This window comes from Ursus arctos, unplaced genomic scaffold (assembly GCF_023065955.2).
Source record: "Ursus arctos isolate Adak ecotype North America unplaced genomic scaffold, UrsArc2.0 scaffold_36, whole genome shotgun sequence".
In the NCBI taxonomy this organism is placed as follows: Eukaryota; Metazoa; Chordata; class Mammalia; order Carnivora; family Ursidae; genus Ursus; species Ursus arctos.
Window position 1 is genome coordinate 1,520,204 of NW_026623050.1, and position 26,018 is coordinate 1,546,221.

General features: G+C 46.3%; 1 protein-coding gene across 2 annotated transcripts in view; it reads right to left on the reverse strand.

The window, feature by feature from the left end:
• The window catches only part of SCG5 (secretogranin V), a 53,045-nt gene that overhangs the window by 13,870 nt on the left and 13,157 nt on the right, over window positions 1-26,018 (reverse strand). For both annotated transcript variants that reach the window (XM_026480074.4, XM_026480073.4), the window contains exon 3: window positions 1,298-1,447. In XM_026480074.4, coding sequence (XP_026335859.1) covers window positions 1,298-1,447 — 150 coding nt within the window. The remainder of the gene's footprint in view (window positions 1-1,297; window positions 1,448-26,018) is intronic.

Below are 26,018 nucleotides of genomic sequence, written 5' to 3' on the forward strand. Positions count from 1 at the left end.
CGGCCCGGTATTTCTACATTGGCTTCGTTACATCCTACTACTCCGGTTGTTCCGGAGGCTGTGTGCCCCAGAGAAAACAGACACTTAGCCTAAATGAAAGGAGGAGTATCTTTCAGGAGAAGCCTCTTTCGGAGAAAGCCTGCATTGTGTTTAAGAAAATATGAGGGGCCAATACTGTCACAATTTTCAGAGCAAGACACTATGTCATGGTGGGTGAGCACACGGTCCTGAATCAGGTAGACCAGGGTTGGAGTCTTGGCTCAGCTACTTGCTAAGTACATAAGCTTGGGCAAGCTACACTCGAAGCTTCAGTTTCCCTACATGCAAAGCAGGGATAATAAATACCAACTATTGTTATTGTAGGCTTGGGGAAAAAGACTGTTCTTGCTAGCAGTTAACACAAGCGCAGCAAGAGCAGTCCGTTATCTACCAGCGCGAAACTAATTCTAATCAGGATGCCATCTAATGAATCTTTACTTTGTGCGAGGTGCTGTGCTGAGCGCTTAACATGGATACGTTCATTTAATTGGCACAATAACCCCCATTTTGCCAATGAGGAAACTGAGGTGCAAATTGGTTAATTAGCTTGTTCAAGGTCATATATCTTGACCTTGGTTTTGAATTCAGGAAGTCTGAGTTTAGAGCCACTGCTCTTAACCACCAAGGTTAGCTGCTCAAGGCCCACCGTTAAGTGTAGTCCACTCATCATTCATTCTCTTTGGCATCAGGGAGTAGGAAAGTGAGAGGGAGACACAAGACGCAAAGAAAGTTTCAAGCTTCTCCCTTAACCAACTTCTTATCTTCCTGGACCCCCTGTCTCTCATGCCACCGCCTGATCCCAAAGAAATATTTCAGGATAGATGCTGTTTTTGACATGGTTAAAATGTCGATTGTCAAAGGCAGTGAGGAAAAGGATGGACGTGTATAATCCACAGACTAGTGCGTTCCAAAGACACTAAAGTGGGCAGCAACTGTATCATAGAAAAAGCAAAAAGAAGAAAATCTTTCTCCACTTGTATTAAAAGAGTAGCAGGTGCAGAAAAAAAGCATCAATTCCTAAAGAGGCAGAGAGACTGAAGGTAAAGCTTTGGCAAGGGGGTCTTATGTGGGTGTATCTGATCGCCAGAACACGCCGAGGGTTCTCGAATAAATTTCTCTTTCCACTCTACCTCCAAATACATAGGGGGGCATTAGAATAGAAATACTATTTCTCAGAATATTTGTGGCGGATGTTAGAATTTTTAATTTCCTCCCAAAGACTCTACCATCCATGAGAACCCAAGGGCATGCCCCTTACCTGTTTTTCCAATGGGGCAGGGATTTGGAGGGTCTGGGTAGCCCTGGTCTTCACTAAAGTCCTTAGGAATGTTGTCACCAGTCAACTCTGCCACAATGTTTGGGATGTTGCCAAAAGGACCCAAGTGCTGAAGACCTTCGTGAGCTCCACCTGCCAGGAAATCAGAGTAGTTCACTTCGGTGCAGTTAAATTCATTTCAACTAATATTGACTCAGGCAAAGCACTGTGATCTATACTGTGGAAAGAGAATAAGAAATGGAATAGTTCCTGCCCTTCGGGCTTAGAACTTTAGTTGTGGGGACAGACACATGCCGCACATGTACCATTTCCACACAAGGCACATTAGATACGTGTCCTAATAGAAATATTAATACAGCATCATGGGAGCACAATGAAGGGAGAATTTCATTTGGCTAATAGGATGGGGAGGGCTTCATGGACAAGCTGGAACTTGAGTGGCACTTGGGGGCAGGGTAGGGGAAGAGACAGGGAGGCAACTGCAGCCAGGCATGAGAATAGGCTGAAAATCTGCACATTTCCAAAAAAAGAAAGAAAAGGGCCACCTGGGTGGCTCAGTAGGTTAAGTGACTGCCTTTGGCTCTGGTCATGGTCCCAGGTCCTGGGATTGAGCCCCGCATCCGGCTCCCAGCTCCCTATTCAGCGGGGAGCCTGCTTCTCCCTCTCCCTCTGTCTGCCTCTCCCTCTGCTTGTGCTCTCTCTGTCTCTCTGTCAGATAAATCAATAAAATCTTAAGAAAGAAAGAAAGAAAGAAAGAAAGAAAGAAAGAAAGAAAGAAAGAAAGAAAGAAAGAAAGAAAGAAAGAAAGAAAGAAAGAAGAAAGAAAGAAAGAAAGAAGAAAGAAAGAAAGAAAAAGAAAAAAGTCACTGTTCTCCTGCCATTGTACAATCACCATTTACAACTTGATATATTTACTTCAATCCTTTCTCCTCTGCATATCTTTTTATACTTGTTTATTCATTTTTATTTAATATTAAGGCACAAGCATCTTCCCATGTGGCTGCGTGGTCTCTCCTCACATAATTATAAATGGCTATGTTGTTTTTCTATCCAGCGGCTGTACCACAACATATTAATCATTCCCCTATTGTGGGACACTTAGTGTTTCCCAATTTACTCTCAGGAATTTAATTTTTTCCATATTTTGGATTAATATTTCTCAGGATAGATTCCCAGAAGTCAAATTACTGGGTCAAAGGCCATAAATATTTTTATGGGTCTTTATATTATACTGCCAAGCTGTTCTCCAACCTGGAAAAGGAGGTACCAATTTATAAAATAAGATCAACAAAATATGAGAATACCATTTTTATAACATCTCTACTAGCCCTGGGTTTTATAAAAATAATTTTTATGCTTTCCTTGCTAATTTAAAAGGTGTTTAGAAAAATTACTGTCTTATTTTTAAAGTCTTTGATTACCAGCTCAGTCAAATATATTTCCATGTACTTATTTACTAGCTTTAATTTCTTTTCTTTTTTTTTTTTAAGATTTTATTTATTTATTTGAGAAAGAGAAAAGGAAAGCACAGAGGGAGACTGACAGGGAGAAGCAGACTCCTTGCTGAGCAGGGAGCCTGACATGGGGCTCAATCCCAGGATCCTGGGATCATGACCTGAGCCAAAGGCAGATGCTTAACTGACTGAGCCACCTAAGTGCCCAGGTGCCCTGTACTAGCTTTAATTTCTTTATGCAAGTTGTCTGTTTATGCTCTTGGAATTTTAATGTTTCTCATCAATTTGCGTGAACACTTAACACAGTAAAGATAACAAGACTTTGGCTGTTACCTCTCCTGCAACCACGTTCCCATTTCCTCTGACTCAGAATTCCGGTTATTATAGCAATATTTTGCAAACATAAGTTTTTAATGTTGTTGTGGTCAGATCTGCTCTTGTTATTCTCTTTTGTGATTTCATCTTGTCTTCCTAAGTTCACAACATTGTTGCCCTTTCAGGAGTACTACCATCATTTGGGTATTTTAGTTTTTTTCTTTTTTCTTTCTTTCTTTCTTTTTTTTTTTTTAGTGCATGTAAAATAATTAACCAATTAATCCCACCAGCATCAGTTAAGTAATCCTGTCTTTCCTGTTCAGGAAGCTGTACCAGCATAACAGCATACTATTTCTTGGAATGAACTCCTATCTAATAATTGTATTGGGACATAGCTCTCTCAACGCACAAGGTACATCTTACACGTGAAGGGCCGAATCAAGATCAGAAGGTGCATGAATTTGGAGTCAAAGTCAGGCTATGACGCCACACTTCCGGGAGAAGGCTCCACGGCTCAGGGCTTAGAGCTCTCGTCTTGTATAACAGCCACATGTCCACCTCCACGGGACAGTCTTGCCGATAGGTTCGGTTAAAGTCCAGTTGCATGAGACACCCTTCTCCCCAGGATGAGCTGTGTCAAGGGTATTGCTCTGACACTTGCTGTTTTGCTTTTCTAACTGAACCAGCTCCCTTTTGGAATGACATTTTTTTTCTTTGGAAATATTAATATATACAGTAGGATCATGGTTAGACCTTAGTGTCTGGGAATCACACTGTCTTTGAAGTGACTTTGTATCAGTCTGTCTTAATTTATTATGTCAGTTTAAAGTTGATCCTTAAAAGGATAATTGTACCTCCTTCGATACCAAATTCCTCTAGCCCCCCAAATATAGATATCATCAAGTGGCTGGGTTGTTTCATTTACATTTACACTCTATTTCATTGCTTTGTGATGTGAGTGAGTAGCATGCAAAATTTCTGCATTAAAAAAGGTATTATTTTTGGAAAATGTCCATGTGGATACTTAAGATGTACTTTTATATCTATAATAGTCTATCAAATTTGGATGGTTTAATCCTTTTTTTTTTTTTTTAGATTTTATTTATTTATTTGAGAGAGAAAGAGAGACAGCCAGTGAGAGAGGGAACACAAGCCGGGGGAGTGGGAGAGGAAGAAGCAGGCTCCCAGCGGAGGAGCCTGATGTGGGGCTCGATCCCAGAACGCCGGGATCACGCCCTGAGCCAAAGGCAGACGCTTAATGACTGAGCCACCCAGGCGCCCCTAATCCTATCCTAATTTGATGGTTATGTGTTAAAATCTATTACTACCAATAAGTCTCTCAACCTCTTATTCCTCGCTGTTTTTGCTTTAGCATTTTGATGCTGCGGGAGTTGCCATGTTCAAGTATAAATTCTTCCTTTTAATTGTGTGATTAATTGGCTATTAAGTAAACACGTAATTGACAAATCATATTTCTTCCATTAGCACTGCGGCTCCTCATTCTGTTGTTTTGCTTGGTAAATCTTTGATCATCCTTTTATTTGTAACTTTCTGTATCTTTCTGATGATTTTTCCAATTCCTGCTGTGGTGCTTGCCTTCAGAGACATTCGAGGGATTCCTATTTATGACCCCAAGACGTGCAAAAGGTTAAACTGACAGCTCAGCGCCCTTGGTATTGATACATTTGAAACTGTGGACAATCTTGGCAATGCAGCCATCACTGGCTTGCTATAGGACATGCTCTCCGGTGTGTCAATACATGTCTCAACTTTTGAAAGCACCCTAGCCTTAAGTGCCAGGAATTATCCAACTTGGCTTCAGGGAGAATGCATGTCTTCTTAATGCCCCATTAGTAATTAATGAAGGAAGCAAACACAGTTTCCTTTATGGAAGGCCTGCCAAGGCTCTGTTTACCTCCGTGCACCAGTGCCGTGAAGATGAATGCAGCACTTGTTCGGGGACAGCAGATGTTTCGTACCAGGCAGATACATTATAACACAGGCTCTTTTAAAGCTACATTTAAGGACCTCAAATCAAGAAACACTGAGGTAGGAAACTGTGGGAGATACATGGAAGTAACAAATGCTATCCTTTGCTCTCCAGGAGCTTGAATTTTATAAGCAAGAAACCACATCTAGGAAATAATTAGAAAATGAAATAGTTGAGTATGCAACCAAACGTTAGTTATCGGGTTCATTATGTTTAGATCATGTTAATTTATTGTACCTGAAACCAAGTCAATCAAAATGTTACGACGGTATGGATGCTCTTTGTTCTATGTGTCGCAGTCTCCACCAAACACAGATTTTAAAATCATTAATTAGTCAGTTTAAAAAAATATGTATTGACCACATACAACATATCAAGACCTGGACTAAGTGTTAGAACCAAGTAAGTGGGGGCCCTGCTTTCACAGAGTTTACCATCTGGAAAAGATGCACAGAGAAGAACACACTTGAAATGCAGAGCTGTCATGCACTTCTAATGTAACTGGGATACAGCACGATGTCACAGGCATGACGGGAGAAACATCTCCCCCAGATGCAGGACATGGAGGACTTCTTGCAGGAAGCAACACTCCAGTGATTACATTAGGTGCTGCAGAAGACAAATGTAAAAGACAAATGGTTCCTGCTCTCTAACTGGTTCTTCATTCTAGATGGTTCTTCAAGGCTAACACAAGAAGCCAGTGGTATATGATAAGATACATCCCCTGACATAATTCATTATGGGATAGACTGTAAATGGTGTAGGAATTCAGGGAACAGAGAACCTGCCAAGAAAACATCGGTGAAAGAGGTGACTCTTGAGTTGAAATTATCAGAGACAGGATCCATCCTTGTGGCAAAGGAAGAACCACAAGCGAGAGCACAGAGGCAGGTGTAAGCAGGGAGTGTTTGAGCGTCCAGGTGAGCCCCGTTGAGGAAGAGGGAAGCTGGACGGAAGGGGAGGCCCAATGCCAAGCAGCAGTATGAATTAACATATTAGTAAATGGCAACCACACTTTCTGGGCAGGAGAGCAATGTTAATGATTGAATGTTACACAGAATGTTAATTTAGCAACAATTTAAAGCCCTTGTCCCTTCCTAAGGATGCATATCAGAATCACCTGTGGCATTTTTGAAAAATCCCAATGCCCCCTACTCCAGAGCCACTGTATCCAAGTATCCTTCTAAAGACCGCTGTATGAAGGTAGATTGGAAGGAAGTTTAAGAAGTCCTACTATAAGGCTATTGTTGAAACTCAGGGATGGAGCAGGGAGGACTGGGGTTAGGGTAGCCACAATGGGAGTAGAAAGAAGAGAAATTTCAAACAATGCACAAGGGGAGGATGAGTTAAAGCCCATGAGGTTTCCAAAGCATAGAGGCCCCCTGATTAGGGAAAATAATGCCATTGGTAAAGACAGAATCTTTCACTACAGCTTTAAAATTATTTCAGGCAATTAATTAATTCTATCCTGTGATGATGCTTTCTTTATCCATTTCCATCACAGCCCTAGCACTCCACAAATGTCTCTAGAATAAAGAGAAAATATTTAATTCTTGCCTAATAGGTTTTAGGCTCAGTTTTGTTTATATAAACTTTGTTTTCTTTAATATAGTTGGCACCACACAGCTGTTTATTCTCAAGCTCTAGGCCGTTGGTAGGTTTTCTTTGCATTGTTATGGCAGTCAAGTGTCAGTCAGTTGTAGTGTGCAGAGGCAATGGAAGCAGGGAGTGGGGAAAAAGAGGAATAAGACCCAGATTGGTCTGATCCAGGCCAGAGCTCTTAAATCTCCACTTGGCCCGCACTGAAACTCTCCATAAAAATCTGTTGAGGCACTTTTCCACGTCTTGGGGGATTTCTCTAACAGCGTTCCACTCTTTTCTGCATTCCCATCCCCTGCCTTGTGCTTGGATTCTTCCTCCTCTGCAGGTCCCTTTTACATTGGTAATTGTGTTGTTTCAGTTGTCTATCTGGTCAACCTCAGTTCTCGCTTTGCCACCCACGGGCTTGTGCAGTCTCAACACGGCGGCTCCTAGCAAGCAAGGTTCCTGAGGACCACCAGCTGGGCCCTGCGCCTCCAATACTCATTTATACAGGAAAGGGCACTAGCTTTTCCGGTTAATTTAAAACTCCCTTGGTTTCAAATCCATTCTCTTGCCTTAGTAATTTTGAAGACCAGTTGCCAGTACCTAGTAAATGAAAATATGAAAGTTTAACACCTACTGACCCAAACAATTTTACCTGGCTTCAGTCATGGGGTTTTTGTGGTATCAGCTGAGTTGTTTAGTTGTTTAGTTATATGGTAGAGTAAATCTCTGGTATCATGCCTTATCTTGATGTCATTTGACTCTCCTAAATGTAGTGCATTAAAAAAAAAACACAAATGAAGTTAAGTTTCCGATCATAGTGACATTTCATGTATCTCTTTCCTGGAGAATGTGGTTTTCCATATAGCATGCACATGACTGAAGCATGTCCTTTGACATCAAGATTTATTTTATTTAACCATTTTAAAGGAAAATTTTCACCATGAATTTCAGGTAAAGACCTTGAACAGCAGCTTGGGAATATGACTTTCCCTCCCCTTGATAATTTGAGACTATTATTGGCAGTGTCAATGACTGCATAGTGTTGCAGTTGTGTGTTCCCAGTGTGGGGAAGTGCACACAGTGATGTCACCCTATGGTCCCAGCTACTTTTATAGTTCTTCGTCTCCTCCCTTCTTGTCAGCTGTTAATCCTCGTCATCCCACGTCCTTTTCATAATGAAGTACTTCCATACATAAATAAAGAGTGGGCCTAGGCCTTGCAAATCCCCTCTTCTCATTTGCTTTACTGCACACATAAATCACATGAGGATCCTGTCAAAATGCAGGTTCCGATTGACAGGTGAGGGGGTGGGGCCTGAGACTCTGCATTTCTAACAAGTCCCCAGGTAATGATGATGCTGTCAGTCCACACACCACACTTGCAGTAGCAAGGGGCTAAGAAATGAGAGAACCAGACTTATTCAAATTATATATAAAATAAGATAAAATTATCTCTGAGAGAGAACTTCAGGCAATGATCTTGGTTCATGGATTTATGACATCCAGGATGGCTGCTGAGAGGCTTTCTAAAATTCACCTGAGGTTACAGAGGAAGGAGCTGTGGCTACCGCTGACATGCTTTCATTTAAGGTTTTATTCAAATTACAGAGGCACATGGTCACGTGTCACGAGGAAAGGATCCCCTGAACCTTTTTCATTCTAACGAGAATTCTAATTCTGTAAGAGTTAGAAGTAAATACCTCCATCTTGAAGGTAAGTTCTCACCTACAGGTGATGTCCTTCCCAGGGCCTGATGACCTCACACCATATAATGCAGGAGTCCCTCCCGGCTGGGACTGGGGGGACAGTTTTGGTAAAAGCCAAGGTTGGCCAGAAATGAAGACGATAAATGGGGTCCAGCACCACTACCTCCTTTTTTGTACGATTATTGTTTCAGTCGTTTCAAAGTGCTTTTATATCCTCATTAAAAATGTTTCGTGAGGGGCGCCTGGGTGGCACAGCGGTTGGGCGCCTGCCTTCGGCTCAGGGCATGATCCTGGCATTATGGGATCGAGCCCCACATCGGGCTCCTCCGCTGGGAGCCTGCTTCTTCCTCTCTCACTCCCCCTGCTTGTGTTCCCTCTCTCGCTGGCTGTTTCTATCTCTGTCAAATAAATAACTAAAATCTTTAAAAAAAAAAGTTTCATGAGGTCAGTAAGACAAGCATGACCATGCATCAGGGAGAAAGGGAATCCTAGGGGATTGTTACTCGCCTGAAGCCACTCAGCCAGTTGGCGCTATTTGGAGCCTGGGACCCCAGCACTGTTTCCACTCCACAGTGGCACCAGGGGAGCCCCCAAAAGGCTCTGTGCAGCCCATCCATTCCCTTTACGGGGGAGTTCATCTCCCAAAGATCAGCTCCAGCTCCAGAGCAGTCGTTGGTAGCATGACCTGCCAGAATAACGGGGGCCTCTCATATTTCCTAGCTCTCTCTGAGGCCCCAAAGTGTGACCAGGAGGGTCAGCTTTCCCGCCCCCCCAGCCGGGGCCCAGCAGAATGACTCTGGGATGGGGAGCCAGCCGTGGTCCCCGCCACCGTGGTTCTGCGGTGTCTGCGTGCCAGCCTCCTGCCAGCCTCCAGACCCAGCCCCGGCCCTGCAGACTCCGCCACACAATCTGGTAACACCCTGACAAGCTCGCAGCCAGCAGGCTCCCCCGGACCCCCACCCGGCCGCAGCGCCACGCCGGGGCGGCCCGCGGGCCCACACGACTGGGCACCGGCGCTGGGCAATAAAGGGGAATTGTGGCAGGGCAGCCTGGTGCCAGGGAGCCAGTCAGCCACCTCGTAAAAAGGCAGCTCCGTGAGCAGAGTCTGGCAGGGAGTGGGCACGCTCTCCTGAATACCAGCCATTCAGCTGCAGGGAGAGGAGCCAGCAGTTTTCACTTAGGTCACCACAGACAGCCGACGCTAAAAATACCCTGTGGTCTGGGCCCTCGTCCCTCCTGCGCGTCCCCATACATCATTTATAAAGGCACCGCCGGCTCCTCTCGTGTTCATGGCCTGGGACACTGAGGCACTGGAGAGGTGCCTGGGATGAACGCTGCCCTGCTTTGGTTTGCCCCCTCACGCTCCTGAGCCAGAGCGGGGCTAGAGGAGGGCAAGTAAACTGGAACAGAAGAGGCGGTGGCCCCTGGCTTCAGAGGCCGCCGAGCAGGCACCGAAGGGGACCAGCAGGACACGGACAGTGCGCAGCACCAGGGTGACCAGGAGGGGACGGAGAGGGGCCCGCATCCCAGGAAATCCTGAGGGCCAAACCGAGGAAGCTCTGGCTGGCCCCACAAGTTTTGTCTCCCACCCCCCACTTGAGGTAAACACATACACTCTTACACAAAGTTCTACCACTTCTCAAAGATGGGAGGCCGAGTCTGTCACCGCCTGCAAGCCACGCCTGCATGGTAATCCATGATAGCACAGCACTCAGGGAGTTTGCCTACACATTATTGTCCACACTGGGGCAAAGAAGACAGAAGCACAGAGAAAGGGCTAGAGAAAGACACACAATTTAGCCCTTATTAAAGGGGGGGGGGCAGCCGAAAAAAATGGCCAACTTAAGGGTGGGATTTTAAAATGCGAGATGTCTAATATTCATGTTTCTGCTTCCTTCAGGCCAAATAATTTAAATGAGCTAAAAAAAATAGTCGTTTATATACATGTCCATCCTCAAAATTAACTATATATTTAGGCATTTTTGCCTTGATTCCTGGTAAGAAATGAGAATCCCAAAATTCAAACATATTATTAAAAAGCAACTAATTTTCATTTACTGGGGACCCAGAGAAAAGAGAGAATCTTTTACACAAAGAACCTTTTATAGCTTCCTGTTGTTAAAACCCTGGGTTCAAGTGCACATTCTGCCACACTTCTGAGAACATCCCAATCTCTCTGGATCTCAATTTCCTTTTTCTGAATTTGGGGATAGTATGCTTGTGGGGGGATCAAATAAGAGATTATATGCAAAATGCTTAGTTCACCGCCTGCCAGGTATGTAGTAAGGGCTCAATAAATGTTTGCTGCTTTTATTATCCAATCAGTATTTCCTAACAGCACAATTAACAGCGCCTATATTAACAACCCTATGTATTCTTCATTCTGAGAATCCCAGCCCTGTATTTGGGGCAGCGAGCAACAGGGGCTCAAAACAGTTAACTTTTTCTTAACAGCAGCACCGCCTTACCCACTTAAAACTAAATTAGTTAATACTAGGACTCATCCTACTCGGTTATTTTAAGGCAAGCATCCTCCATTATTGCCCAGGTGACATAATCCCTTCTCTGAAGGATTTGCCATCAAGCTATAGGGGGCAAAACACATCTACAGAAACATATGTCCGATGTAAGTGCCAGTTTGTGGAAGAGACCACGAACACGATAGGGACCGAGAAATACATGTCCTAGAAGGAGATGATGAATGCAGACTCATTTACAATTGGAGATGGGCGTTAGGGCCTCAACTCTCCTCCTTGGTAACAGAGCTTAGCCGAAGCTGTTTAGAATGGTGAGGACTTATGTTGCAATATCCACATTCTCCAAACCCATGACAAGTGACCCCAAAGCACACAGCGTTTGGTAATTGAGAAAAACAAAGGAATGATTCTATCTCTGCTGAATTGGCTTATTCATTGATTTGCCCCAGGGCAGGGGGCTGGTCCAGGCAGTTTGCAAGAGCCGTCCGAACGCGCTCTGAGCGCCAGCCTGGTCCCTCACGGGGACTTCCCCACGCAGCCCACACCCTCAGCAAACGCTGCGCCCGTCATGGGCACCGCCCTACAGGTGCAGAGAGATCGGAACGGAGTTGAATCTGCTGGCAGATAAGCAAAATAAAATTCGTTGTTCAGATATTCTGTCTCGAAAGGCATTTGTTTCATTCCTTTTCTTTCTTCTTCTGCTTTGCCCACCGCCTCCCCCCCAATACTAGGATCTAAAAAACTCAGGCTCCTTTGGGACCAACGGCAACATTATCATCATCTACTCAGAGGCACGCAAACAGTGCAGGCAGAAACTCGGAGGCGAAGTGCACTGCATCTGTGGCTCTCACATCTACATATGGTCCCAATTTAGGATCACAAGCAGAGTTGTTTATTTTAGAAAAGCTTTTTAGTTCACTTTTAAGGTATTTTGCTTAGGCATTGCTTGCTTTTCAAAAGAAGAAAATGTGTATTTTTTTCCAAAGTGGTGTTTGTTTTGGCTGTTTGCTCATTTGCAAAAGTTCAAATTTTATTCTGCGAATTTAACTAATTCTACTGCAGCCACCACCACCAGCCCCCCTCCCCCCCACGCCTCCGCACAAAACCCAAAATTAGAATAAAATACATTAATTTGAAAATGAGGCACTTGGAGGATAGCTGTGAATTTTGTAGGTTTTTGAAAAAGTCCCTTTAATAGGTAATTTGCAGTAGCACTTTTAATCCCTTCATATAACTTTATTTGCTGCCTGAAGTGAAGTTTCTATCTGGCAATTTGTATGGAGGCCAAGTATGTTTTTGTACTGAGGTTAAGGCCCATTAGGGGTCCTTTAAAACCTTTATTCTATGATTCTTGCTGAAATTATATGATTCTTGCTGAAATTAACTGGGAGTCAGAGTAGAGTTTAAGTTGAGGTATCACTTATTGTTAAAAAAAATCATGTGACATTTAAACAAAACTGTGGCCTGGGTTGAGATTGCGTGGGGACATGGAGAAAACCATAAAAAAGTCAAGATCTACACTTGGGTCCTTTAGCACCTGGTCCTGTCTAGAGTCTTACTGTCTCCAGTTGTTGAAAGCTCCCAACGTCATCTTCCTTTCTGAAACTCCACTTACTGATGACATCCTTTGTCCAGGGCCGGCGCCCCACATCTCTGTTCTCGAAGATGTGCTGAGTCCCACGTGCCATTCATTTGGGTACGGTTCTCCATTAACATGGTAATGAGTACTAACTACCATGTGGTCCTCTGCTCCTGTGTAATAGATTTGCATCTCAGACAATTTCTGGGGCAATCACTGTAACTTAAAGCAGTGACTTCCCTCACGGGAGTTCCAGCCCCCCTGGTGTAGCAGCTCAAGAGGCTAGCGGGACAGTATGGGTTCTTGGGTGGGGAGAAAGGGCAGTGTAGCGTCGGTCCCCGTAGGCAGCCAGAAATCAACGCAAGCAGGACATCAAGGGCCAGACCAGAGCCAAGTAAATGGTGAGGAGGTTTGTAATTAGTGATCGGTTGTGCAAGGAGCTAGCTTCCGACATACAGGGAAAGGAAGAAGGAGGTCTGCAGGAGCCTGGGAGAGCCGATAGAGGATATCCACCCCAAGCCATGTGACAGCAGGAGTGATCCTCGGCATAGACTCAGAGCTCTTTGATAGTTTCATCTGCGGCTGGACTTTCCCACCCAGTCCGGGCTTCCTAGGGAAGCATGACACTGGGAGCCCACGGCCGAGAAGAAGGTGTGAATAAGGCGTGACAGAGACGGAGGTGGGTCCGTGGTGGATGGGATGGAGGCGGGAGGTGGCGGAGCTGGGCAGCGCTGGGCCAGCCCAGAGCCCCGTCCTGTCAGCTGCTTGCTGTCAGGAGTCTCCTTTCCGAGGTTCTGTGCTGGCCAGGGGAGCGGCACCCTGGGCCGGGCTGGGCACGCGGCTGGGGATGCAATTATTTCGTATGGCAGTTCCTTCTACTCCTCTGTAAATTAAGACAAGGGGACCTGAGTTGAGTCAGGGAAGGTCTTCTGGACCAGGACGAAGAAGGTCCAGAAGGTCACCTGGCCTATCAAATTGGTGCCTGCGTTAATTATGGATCTCCTACCTCCCTTTCTCCGTCCAAGCTGCTGTGAATAAGTAAGTGTCTTTTATAAACAGCTAAACGTTTGTTTCAGACAGTGATCTCCCTATAGGACATTCTTGTCTGTTTCTGATTTTCTATTAGTTATTACCTTCTTCTTTCTTTCTTTCTTTTTTTTTTTAATTCCGGCCCCAGGAAGGGACAGCAGGTGTGTGTGTGTGTGTGTCGGGGGGTGGGGGTGGGGGCAGGGAGTTTACCCCAATGACATCTTCTACAAACCTTTGGTATAGTTTTTCTGGCCTGTAGTTTCCCACCACATACAAATGTTCCCAGCTTCTTCCTTTTGTATCCATGTAATCTCTGAGAGGTATTGGTCACTAAGAATAAAATATCAAAAACAATGAAAACCACTGAGCTCCTCACTGAGCATCAGCTAAGTGCCAGGCACCATCCCCGGGCCGAGGGCCCAATGCCATGTGGGAGGAGACACAAAGGTGGTCGGTCACGAGGCTGTGTGGAAACTGGCAGGCAACTGCCCACAATGGAGTCTAGAAGAGAGACATTGGGAACACACACTCAGACAGGCGAAGCCCTCCATGCAGTAGACGCTGAAATGATAAGTCACACATGCGTCTTTTGAACCTTACAAATGGCAATCTTTCTTACCCACAAGTGGTCACGGGGGTAAAGAAAGCATAACTGAAATTCGCAAACAAATCCAGGCTTAATGTTTTAACACATACATTTGTAAGACATTTTAAAAATCAGCTTCAAAAAATAATTTTAAAAAATTTTTAAATGGCTTTAAGCTCTCCACCTACGCTCTCAACTAAAACTTTAACTAGAACTACTGGCGAGAAACACTATTGGCCTGGGTAAGTTTCACAGTCCCTCATTACTTGCAATAGTAATAGTACATAGGAGAACTGTCAGGTGAAAATACAATGTGAGCCACACAGGTGGGCTTAAATGGTCTAGGACCCTCATATCAAAAAGTTAAAAGAAACGGGAAATTAAATTTAATAACTTATTTATCCCAACATATCCAAATTATTATCATTTCAACATGCACTCAGTATTAAAAAACATGACTGATGAGATATTGTGCATTTTTGTTGAACTATTTCCAAAGTCTGGTGTGTAGTTTATACTTAGGGCACATGACCATTCAAACCAGTCGAATTTCGAGGGTTGAGTGGCCCCACGTGGCTGGTGTCCACGTTGAGGGGGGCTGGCGGGCGAGAGCACAGGCCCCACGACCCATCTGCCTGCGTAAGAATCTTGGCTCCCTCCCCCTAGCTGTACGACCTCGTCGGGAACACGAGGATACAAGTGATGCCAGTCTTAAGGGGGTGGCATGAGGATAAAATAAACTGAAAGAGTCCTTGTAAGGCTCTTTGCATGGAATCTGGCACATAGGAAGCGGCTGTCTTTTTACAATGCACGATTAAAAACTTATGTGATCCTGGGCAAAGTGTCTTACCCATTTGAATATTTGTTTTCCTGCTCTGTAAAACACGGGTGATAATAATACTTCATTGAGAAGATTAACTGGTACAAACATAGCACTTAATAAATGTTCACTTCTTTCCCCTTGGATTCAGATGTCAATAAACAGAGAAATAGCCAAAGGGCCAGAGCGGGACCAGAGGTACGTGGGCCTGGATAATTGGCAAAGCCCAGAGTCACGAGGTAACCGTGCTGCAGCAGGCATCCAGAAGACTCCAGCCTACCTCGCGCAGTCGGAGTGCACCCGCTGGACGTGTTTCTCTGGTAGGCCCTTTACTAGAAGCCACGGAACAGCAAGCAGGCTCACCGACCCACAGGCCGGCTGCGTCTGCCTCTTACGCAATGTGTCCCTGCGCATACCTAGTGCCAGAGACAGCCATTCTGTGTTTTAAAATCTTAGCCATGACTCGACTCCTCCCCTGATGCGAAGAAGAAGAAGAAGAAAAGAAAAGAAAAAAGAAAAAAAAAACATATGTGTTTATTACAGAATTCAAAATCTCTAATGGCCTTGACTGCTTTTCCACTCAGAAGTTTGCTTTTGCATGTTTAGAGGCTTAAACAAGATTTTGAGAAGGAACCCTTAAAAATGTTAATTAAGGGAGCCTGCTTCTTCCTCTCCCACTCCCCCTGCCTGTGTTCCCTCTCTCACTGGCTCTCTCTTTCTCTCTGTCAAAAAAAAAAAAAAAAAAAAAAAAATCTTTAAAAAAAAAAGTTAATTAAAACCAAACCCTGATTATCCTTCTGCTCCTCTGCATATTTGCTTACTTTTTCTTTGGATTGATTTGTTAAGCGTTTTGGAATTACTGGGGAAGAGCTTTTGAGCATGTTTGAAATCCGTGATTCAAAGCAGGGAGGGACCCAAGGGTGACAGGATTGGTGGTGACATCAGCAGCGACGGGCCACTCCTCAACGAGGCTGGGAACGCTCCATGCTGCCCTTCAAGCAGATGTCGTAAACCCTTCCAGGGCCTGAACGCCCCTTCGTGCCTTAACGTTCCAGAAGGTTTGTTTCCAAATGACGCTAAGACGGACATGAAAAACAAGATGAGTTTCGGGTGATCCTGAGGGCCTCATCCATTGCTCCCGCCAATGGAAAGGGAAATATTGGTAAGACATAAACAGTCCTTGGTTTTCCCTAAAGGGACGTAGGACTTTGCAGCTCTGGCGCTTCATTCATCCACAGGAATCCAATAAACACTAAATGTAACAGTAAAAAATGAAATAAAGCAAACATAACAAAACACCTTCCACTAAACTCGTTCCACTCCTGACCCTGGATTTATTTCTATCTCCATGTTGTAACTCTTAGAAAGTAGCAGAAACGAGGATTTTTTTAAAATATGGGAGCTAATGCTAATGTGCTCAGCTAAATAAACAGAATTGTGTAAAGATGTCTTACCAAAATGGAGATAAAATAAATGTCTCGAGAATGTGCACAGTGATCATTCTGGATACTCAGACTATTCCAGTTACTTCAACAGTCAGGTACATTTTGGGGGAAGTGGTCCCGATGAATAAATGTACATATAATTCATTTCAAGGTGGTGATTTGATGTTTAAGGGACTTGGGTGGGGGCGGTGCCCAGCCATAGAAATGTCATTGAAACCCGGACAAGTTTTCCAAGTTTCCCCCAAGGGTTGTACTCCTATTGAGGTCTGTTCCCCACTCGATGGAGGGAGAAGAACGTCCGGGGAAGAAGACTCTCTGAGACCAAAACTGGGGACAGAAACAGAGGCTGGGCTCCCTGAGGTGCCCCTGGGCCAGGCCACAGTTCCACAGCTGGTAAGGAAGCCTGGGCCCGGTGTCCACTGTGTGTTCAGACCTCGTCTCCTCAGTGGCACTCCAGGTCCCGTCCTCTCTCTGTCCCCTTCAGCACACTTGACATAAAACAGGCCCTCAACATGTGTTTGTGGACAGGATGGCCTCCACTCCGTGAGACTGGAGGCAACTAACCAGTTCTCAGGACACACAGTATTTACGTACATAAAAGAACCGGGTAGGACACGTATGCCCAGGGATCTCACTAGGACTGCTCCCAGAGATGGATTTACAGTGAGGTCAATGTAAGATTCAGGGCCCCTCCTTTGCACAGATGGCGTCCAAAGCCTTGGACCTAATTTAGCATTTGTAACTTTGTATCATTTTTCTAAAAGAGGGTTTCCAAACTGCATAAGCTTCAGGCCTCACAAAACTTGGGACGGCTCTGGGCTGCTCTTAAAAGCCATCCACGAACGCCATCTTGGATTTTCCATCTGCCATCAGTGCAACCCCCACTCATCCAAAGCAAATATAAATCAATTCGCTCTGTAACACTGGACAAATTAGGCCTGGGTTTCCTCACTTCTGCAAATGAGGGGCAGTTCGGTATGATTCTTCAGATCCGCAGAGAGAGAGATGTGGAGAAGTAAGGCACAGTGGGAAAAGAGAAAGAGGCAAAGGATCTGACCCTAGCCCTAGTCCCAACTGTAGTAACAGCTGGTGTATGACCGGCAGCGAGGAACCTCCCCTCTCGAGGCCACAGTCTTCTCTACTATGAAACGAGCAGGTAGACGAGATGCTCTCTGAAGCCCCATGCTGACCTGGGATTCGATACCCCACTTCATGCCCTATGCCACATCTCATGCCCACTCTCACCGGATGTCACCAGGGCCCTCGGGGGCATTCAGTACAATGTTGTGGCAAGGCTCAGACTTCTAATTCAGTGTCCTTTCTGCGATACCACATTGCACATATTTGCCCGCTGAACAGTAAATAAGGCTGATGTCATTGGCTTTGCTGGCCTTCAAGTATGCACTGTTGTCATGCTGAGTCAAAGATGACACTGACGTGAACCAGCATTGCAGCATGCGACGTGGCAGACCATGAGGGTACAGCTGCTTTCCCAGGAGAGGCCCTGGATTTAAAGCTGCAGCTGATGGGGAGCCAGTCTGCAGGGAAAGGCTATGTCATTCCCACGTCTCTGTTCAAACCCAGCTTTCCTTTTCTCTACTACTTGACTGCCCATCGCTCATTGCCGACAGCTAAACTATCAGTAGAATCACCTGGAGCACCCCCAAAAATCCTAAGCAGCCCAACTTGCCAGAACCACTACATCTAAATTCCTGAAGATATTGGGGGCCAGGAATTGCTACTTCGAAAACTTCCCGGGTCAGAAGACGGCTGTTCTAGGTACTTCTCTCTGTCCTAATAGGCCTGGAAATAATCGATCTATCTCACTGCCCTCATGCCTCGTGCCACAAAGTAAACTGGGGTAGTGTTGGCTGGGGAAGTAGTAACAGAAAACAGCCCTATCACTAAAGACCCTATCGCATGTATTATACTGCATACACATTTGTGCATTTATATGAAATGTCCAAAGTAGGCAATTCTTGGAGACCGAAATTGGCTTAGTGGTTGCCAGGGTCTGGGGGAAGGGGGAGTGGAGTGGACTGGGGAGGGGTGCGGAGATTGGGGGAAGGTTGTCTATGGGAATGGAATTTCTTTTCGGAGTGATAAAAACCACACAAACACACAGACGCGCGCACACACGCAGGTGCAGCATGCCAACCCGCGATCACGGGCAGGTTTGTTACAAACACCCAACTAGCGCATGTCCTATGTGTGTCGTTGGCACTCAGCCTCCTTATCACCTCACTCACCTTAGGACCACTTAGTAATAGCTTCCCCAGCCCTCCCACGCCGAGAAACCACATCGTCCTGGGCCGATGGCACCACCTGGTGGCCACCACAGGAACTCCCCAACCGGGTATTCCTCCACCACTTCATTAGCGGTCTGCGGACCTCATGTGCATGTCATTCTCCCCTTTTTCTTCTTCCAAGTTCAAGCCTCAGTTAATTCTAGCTAGGTAATCTACAATTTATACACAAGCATTCCTTTCCATCTCTTCTCCCAGCTCTTGCCCTATGTCTCCCTCTCCTGCTACTTGGAAAGCTTAAGGAGCTTCGGCTATAAGTCTGAACTATGAAGAAAGCAGCAAATCTTGAAGTGGGGGGAGACACATTTAGATTTACTAAACCAACAATGCGTCTCATCAACAAATATTTTTGGAGAATAAGAAAAGTAAATAGCTATATAATAGATGGGAAGACAGGTTGGTTGGTTTGTTTTTTAAGATTTATTTATTTTAGAGAGAAAGACAGCACATGAGCAGGAGGGGGGCAGAGGGAGAGGAAGAGAGAGGATCTCCAGCAGACACCACGCTGAGCACGGAGCCCAACTCAGGGCTCGATCCCATGACCCCCAGATCACGACCTGAGCTGAAACCAAGAGTCGGTGCTGAACCGACAGCACCACCCAGGTCCCCCAAGACGGTCAGTTTTGTTGGTAATCAAATGAATGCAAAATAAAACAATGAGTGTTATTTTTGCCTGTCAAATGAAAAGATTAAAAAAGGTAAAACTCATAGTTTAGAAGCGAGACAAGATTCCGTGAACAGATGAAGAGAAGGTAGCCAGGTTAGTCCAGCATTTACAGAAAGCAATGTAACAATATGGAGGAAACAGGACCTAAAAATAGGCATGGAGCTTGACCCGATGTCTCTTTTCATAGAAATACATACCCTAGAGAACTACACAAAGACCTTTGTGCTGATATGTTCGCTGAAGCAATATTTATGATGCAGACAAACTGGAAAAACTCTTAATGTTCAACATTTGGGTAATGCTTAGCTGAACTGTGGCATAAACATAAAAGAGGATATAATGCAGTTACTAAAAATAATTACTGTGATTATTTAATGAAATACAAAAAGTTCTTGATATAATATTAAGTGTAAAATTCAGACAAAAATAGTAAGTATAAACATTCAGATAAAAAGGTATGACTTTGGGGGCACCTGGGTGGCTCAGTCGGTTAAGCTCTGACTCTTGGTTTCAGCTCAGGTCATGATCTCAGGGTTGTGAGATGGAGCCCTGCCTTGGGCTCTGCACTCAGCTCAGAGTCTGCTTGAGATTCTCTCGCTCCCTCTTTCCCTCCACCTGCTCGCTCTCTCTCAAGTAAATACGTAAATCTTTTTTTGTTAGAGTATGATTTTTTTAAAACTACATATATATGCATAGAGAAAGATACTGGAAGGAAATATACCAAATGTTGAAAGTGGGTCTCTCTAGATGGTGAGATTATAAACAATTTATTTTCCAAATCATCTGCAAGTGGACTTTATTATGGTTATAATAAGAAAAATCACTCTAAACATAAGCAAACCATAGCATCTATAGTCTTTAAGGGTACCCCCAAATTTCTTTCTGAATGTGCAACGGCAGGAAAAATCAAGCCTCTAGAGCCGTGGTTCTCCACTGTTGACTGGCAGAGGACAGTATCTGGAGCCATTTCTGGCTGTCGTAAGTGGGAGGATTCTACCGGCATCCAGCGGACAGAGGCCAGGGATGCAGCCCCCATAACAGAAAACTCTCTGGCCCAACATCAGGAGTGTTGGGAGTGAAAACCTTGCTCTAGAAACCAACTCGCAGGATTTGAATCCAGACCCTATCTCCCTTAGCTGGTCAATGCTGGGCCAACCGCTCACGCACTTTATACTTCAATTTGCCCTTATAAAAGGGGATCATCACATAGGACTTTGAGGATTTTAAAATACCAATATATAAAGTGTCAGGCAAGTAGTAGATAAAATAGAAGTATTAGTTCTCTTCCCCCTAGAACCACATTTAAAGAAACAACACTCTTATTCAACCTGGTGTTTCCTTTTGTTAGGTATTGTTAAAAAAAAAAAAAAAGTTCCTCTAACCTTTTAATCCTTCTCAACTACCTATTTAAAACACAGATGGTGCTCTCCCTGGATTCTAGAGCTTCAATATTCAGGTTGATAGGATTAAAAAAAAAAAATGAATTCTTGGGTCTACAATAGTGATTATCAAAAACTCATGGAGGCAAATGTTCTAAGTTCTGGGGCTAACACAGGTGAGAAGCTGAACTCTGGCTCCAGCACTGCCCAGGGTCCGTCCTGTGATTGAAAGGCTGAGTCTGCAGAGCACCAAAGGGCACACGTGCAGGCGTCCCGCGTGCGTCTCTCCTTATCCACCAAAGCTACACGTCAATGACTGGGGCTCATCCATCCATTTGGGTTTCTTGCACTTCTCCCCTGCACTGAATGATTCCGCTCTATTTATAAATCTGCTCACTGAAATTAAAAATGGCCTAAGGAGACTAGAAGTCTAGACCCAAGACACCCTCACTCCTACTCCTCTACATCAGAACAGCGTCGGCACCGTCGGGGAGAGCTGCGGCATATCCCGCCATTGCCTCTCGCTCCTTTGCCTAAACCAGAGCAAGGCAGTCACCCACGCACGCTCCTCCAGGCTGTCCCGGAGGGGCTGGGAGGTGACGTGACCTCCCCTGGAGCCCGGGTGAACAGACCGAAGCATCACAGCCGTGGATCTGGCAAGCGGGGAGCAAGCTGACCACTCCCTGCCTGCAGGCACGTCTTGCCCGTTCACAGCCCAGACCCCTAGGCACCAAAACTCCGCCTGTAAAAAAAACCAGAGGCACTTACCAGGCTCCAGCATGCTGTATACAGATCTAGTTAAGCGAGAACCAACTGCCAAAAATTCTCTTTTTCACTGACCACACATTACAAAAAAAAAAAAAAGATCCCTGTGATATTAGTATAATGCATCACTTACTGTCAGAGTAACTGCCCTCCCTTCCCTTCGGAAACATTTTCAGACAATCGCACCTGTGCCATATTTTTGCACACCCCAGTGAGCAGGGACTATGCAGCGTCTGCACAAACTCAGCAAACGGTCCCTCCCTCCATCCAGGGATGGGCTGAAAAGAAGACGACGACGGAAATAAACCAAGAGACAGGAGAAGAGACTCGCTGGCTCAACTCAGGAGACAGGCGTCTTAGAGTTGACAGCAGAGGAATTCTTCCCAGCAGGCCCATCCATTCCTGCTGCTTGAGAGGAAAACGTTAGTCACCCCCTTCGTGGCCAGACCGTGTAGGGCTTGCTGACACAGGCCTGCTGAGCTGTCGTACCAGAAAGTGGCCTCGGGACGGTCCCCCGGGCCAGTGCCCGGGACGGAACGTCCCCTAAGCCACAATCTGTCTTGTGCAAAGACAAACTGACAGGCAATTGGGAGAATCGGCCGGTGGTGCCGTGAGCCTGCCATGAGCTGGAAGGGCCCAACGCCATGGTCATTTCAGGCTCTGCGTAAGTATCGTCCGGTCTTAGGCCACACGCCAGCAGACACTTCTCTTCCCACTGCGCGCTGCGCCCCCGTGCACTGGAGACCAAGCGGGCTCTGAGCGCTGGGGGAGGTCAGTGTCTGACCCGCGGGGACCTTACAATCGGATGTGTCCCAGGGAAAACCACAGGGAAAAGGTGGGGCGGCTGCGGCAAAGGTCCGTTTTACAAACTGTTCAGCATGTGCTGAGCACGGCAGAAAGCACGTTCCCTTTATTATCTTTCTGACATCCTAAGTGCTGAGTGACAGGAGAAACCCTAATGGAGTTGGCACCAAATATCCATGTATTTGTCCAACACAAAGACAAATATTCAATCCCCGTGCCCGCCCGATACCACCGCGACCACCACTGTGGCCGCTGAGGGCATCTCCAGATTTGGGGCAGCCTTTTTATCTGCAAAGAGAGAGGGCTTAGAGGACACTCTTCGGGCAAGGTGATAGGCCATGGGAGGCCGGAGCTTCTTTGGGGGATCTTAGGGCTCCAAACAATACCGACCACACGCCCCTACTCCCCAGATGCTCTTAAGGAGGGAAATGCGGTGACACTCTTAAAAGTGTCCAGCCTTCCCTGCTGCCGCCGACTCTCCCCATCACCACCCTACACTCAACACGTAGCAGCTAAAAAGTCTATTTCTTCCTACTTCTTCCTGCCTGGACCTGAGTCCCCATGATCCACCCCCTGCCCCTCCCAAAGGAAGGCCAGCTCAAGTTCAACTCATCTGTGATGTCTTTTCTGGGGGCCAACACCTTACCTTTCTACAGAGCTCCTCGGTGGTGGCTATCTGATCTATATCCTGGGCTCTCAGCTTCTGTCCCAGCATGCTGCAGGCATGACTTTCAATTTCTAACATCCCTTTCACTCACCTAGACTTCAGGTTCCTTCAACAAGGACTGTAAGTCACAGGAAGGGACAATGGGCCAGGCTACTCGTCTCTGCTGCCCCCTGGATACGAGTTTTTCTGACACCCCTGTAGCTGGCCCCTCACTGGGGTGAGATGGCATGTGAACACACAATTCGCCCTTCCTGATCTTTCTCGTGTTGTCACTCTGCACGTCTGGATGCCTCCAGACTGACACACCAGGGGGAAACACAGCCAGGGAATGGAGGAGTAAGGAAAAGGCGGCCTCATCCCGCTCCATTCCCGATTATCTGTAAAACGACTCGATTACTCCTGTCAGAGTTTAACCTTTCCTAACAGGTTAAAAGAAGATAACCCTGACTCCTGCCTATCTTACGAAGACTCCACGTAATGAATTAGATGGTGTGCTCACTGGTTTTAAAAATGCATGAAGATTCCTGGCACGTAGTATGTGCTGAATAATTACTTAGAGAATAAATAAAACGGGAATATATTAGATGACATCTTGATAGAAGGCATGGTTCAGAGCAAGCACTGACCAGTGCCTCCCAGCCATGCTGACACGTGGAGGGAGGGCACACGCTCTCAAACCGTGGAGCGCACGATTTCCCGCTCTCTGCGCACCCTCCTTATGCTGACATCTCCGATATCTCCAGAAGCATGCTTAGCTCTTGGCTTAGCAGCTGACCAAAGACGCTTCTTGACTTTCAAGGTGCTTCTAGGGACACTGGGTGGCTCAGTTGGTTAAGCATTTGCCTTTGGCTTGGGTCATGATCGCGGGGTCCTGGGATCGAGTCCCATATCGGGATCCCTGCTCAGTGGGGAGCCTGCTTCTCCTTCTGCCCGTTGCTCCTCCCACTTCTGCTCTGTCTCTCTTTGACAAATAAATAAATAAATACAATCTTACAAAAAAATAAAGATGCTTCTATAACTTATTTCATGGCAAAAGGCAATATTTAAGCAGCTACAAGGACAAGAGATGGAACAGAGTGTGGCTGAATATGAAGAAGCTGGGCTTTACCAGGGTTTCTGGAAAGCATCCTTTCTCACCGTAGTCACATGGCCCTTGCTCCTAAGGTGAACACTGAGGGGGCAGAGCACTTCGTGAGACCAGAGGGAAGCCCACCCATCCAAAGATTCACAACTTGTCATGGCATTTTTCCCAGGCCACGCTTAGGAGAAGGATGTGAGGAAGAGAGAACACAAGATGTGACCGCAGACATGACCATCTTCCACCCACGAAGCCAGGTCCACCTGGAGATGTATGTGGGAGGACGAAAGCAGCAGCTCCCCTGAGAATGATGCTTTGCATTTGTGTAATGCTTTCTATTGTCTGAAACACTTTTCTACACATTATTTAACTTGACTGTCGTATCAACCCCGCAAGATGGCATGGATCGCTTATCTCCTTGTGCAGACTGGGAAAATACACTTCATAGAGTTTAAAGGGACTTGCTCAGTGCCACCCAGCTGGTTGAGCCAGGACCAAGCCCGGGGCTTCCTGCTACGCTACACACACACACCCACACCGCGCGTGCCCCTTGCACTACTCCAACCCCATGGCACGCCATGGTCAAAAATGCACGCTTAGTTTGCACTGCGGTGCCAAGCTGGGGTCTGCTAACCCCTTCCAGCCTGCTTCAACAGCTTTCTCTCCGAACCACAGTGTCCGAGGAAACTGCACCAATGTGTTCCAAGAGGGCAGTCCGTCAGAAAATTTGCTTCCTGAAGCTTCGTGTCCCTGAAACACCATCTGCCCAAATCTGCTTGTGGTTTACCACGACTCCCAGCATCATCATAGCTTCTCGGCTGAGTGTCACGGGATCATACACGCCTACGGGGACAGAAGACAGCAGCTGGGAGAGACGCATTCCAACCTAACACAGCTGGCCTGCCAACCACCTTGGAAAGCTCAGGCTGTGTGACTGTGGGCACCTTTCGACTTTTCTCACCACTCTGAAGGTGCTATCAGATGAGACAGAGTCCTGGAGAGGATTTTTGCCAACCATAAAATATGAGTTCCTCCCACTCCATTTCCTCCATGTGCGTGAGCCACTTTGGTCAATTACCTCCGGAACATGGTTCACTTGGCTTCCCTGGTGACCCAGCAAGCCTCTGGTTGTGTCGCCCTTTGCCCAGACGGCACGTCTCAGGTGATGGGAAACAAGGGCCTGGCTTGAACCTCCTCCAGGAAGAACAGCACGTCTAGGAGGACACCTGCCACAAGCCGATTTTGCATGAGGGCCTGAGAAGCCTCCTGAGGAAAGAGCTCCTACTGAAGGAAAGACGGTCCTGGCTTCCCCAGGCCGAGGCAGGGGTGTCAGGCCTCTGCAGTCAGCGGGAAGGGCGGGATTCTTAGCCCCCACGCTGTCTAACGCTCGGATTTCTCTCCCTGTCCAACCTCTCGTGTGAATCCCATGAAAAGCACGAACAGTGAGGAATAAAAGGGAAAGCTGTTTTCCTGAAAAGTCTCTAGGATTTAGGGGCACGAGGTACACTGAGGGATCTCCCCCTGCCTCGCCGCCCGACACACGCCAACAGAACTCCACTGCGACCACTCTGTGGCTGGTGGCCTTGGTGGTGGCCAGGGAAGGAGATAAGGAGAACAAGAAGGAGAAGGGGAAAAGGGTAACCGCTCGCAGCAGCGCATCCATTCCTTATGTTCCGGATCGCGCACGCGCCGTGCTCTGGGATCGCAAGAAATATTTGAGGCATTTTGTGTGGAGCTGGGGTCCCAAGTGAGTAGGTATTTGAAAAGCCAGTGAATTTAGGATTGTGAGGGTGGCTCCAAGTGTGCTCACAGGTTGTATTACAGGAAGATTGTGACGGAAATAACACTAATTTCCCTTGCTGGAGTCTCGGAGGTCAATGATGTTTCAAAGGAGCAAACAGAGCAAGGCGATTTCAGCAAATATCCGGGGAGTGGGCGTCTGTTATGTGCCAGGCCCCGTCCAGGCCCTGCAGATAAAAAAGCAGGCAGACATCATGTGTGCTCTTGCGGATCTTACAGTCGGGGAGGAAGGCGAGCAGCGCCTCATCGT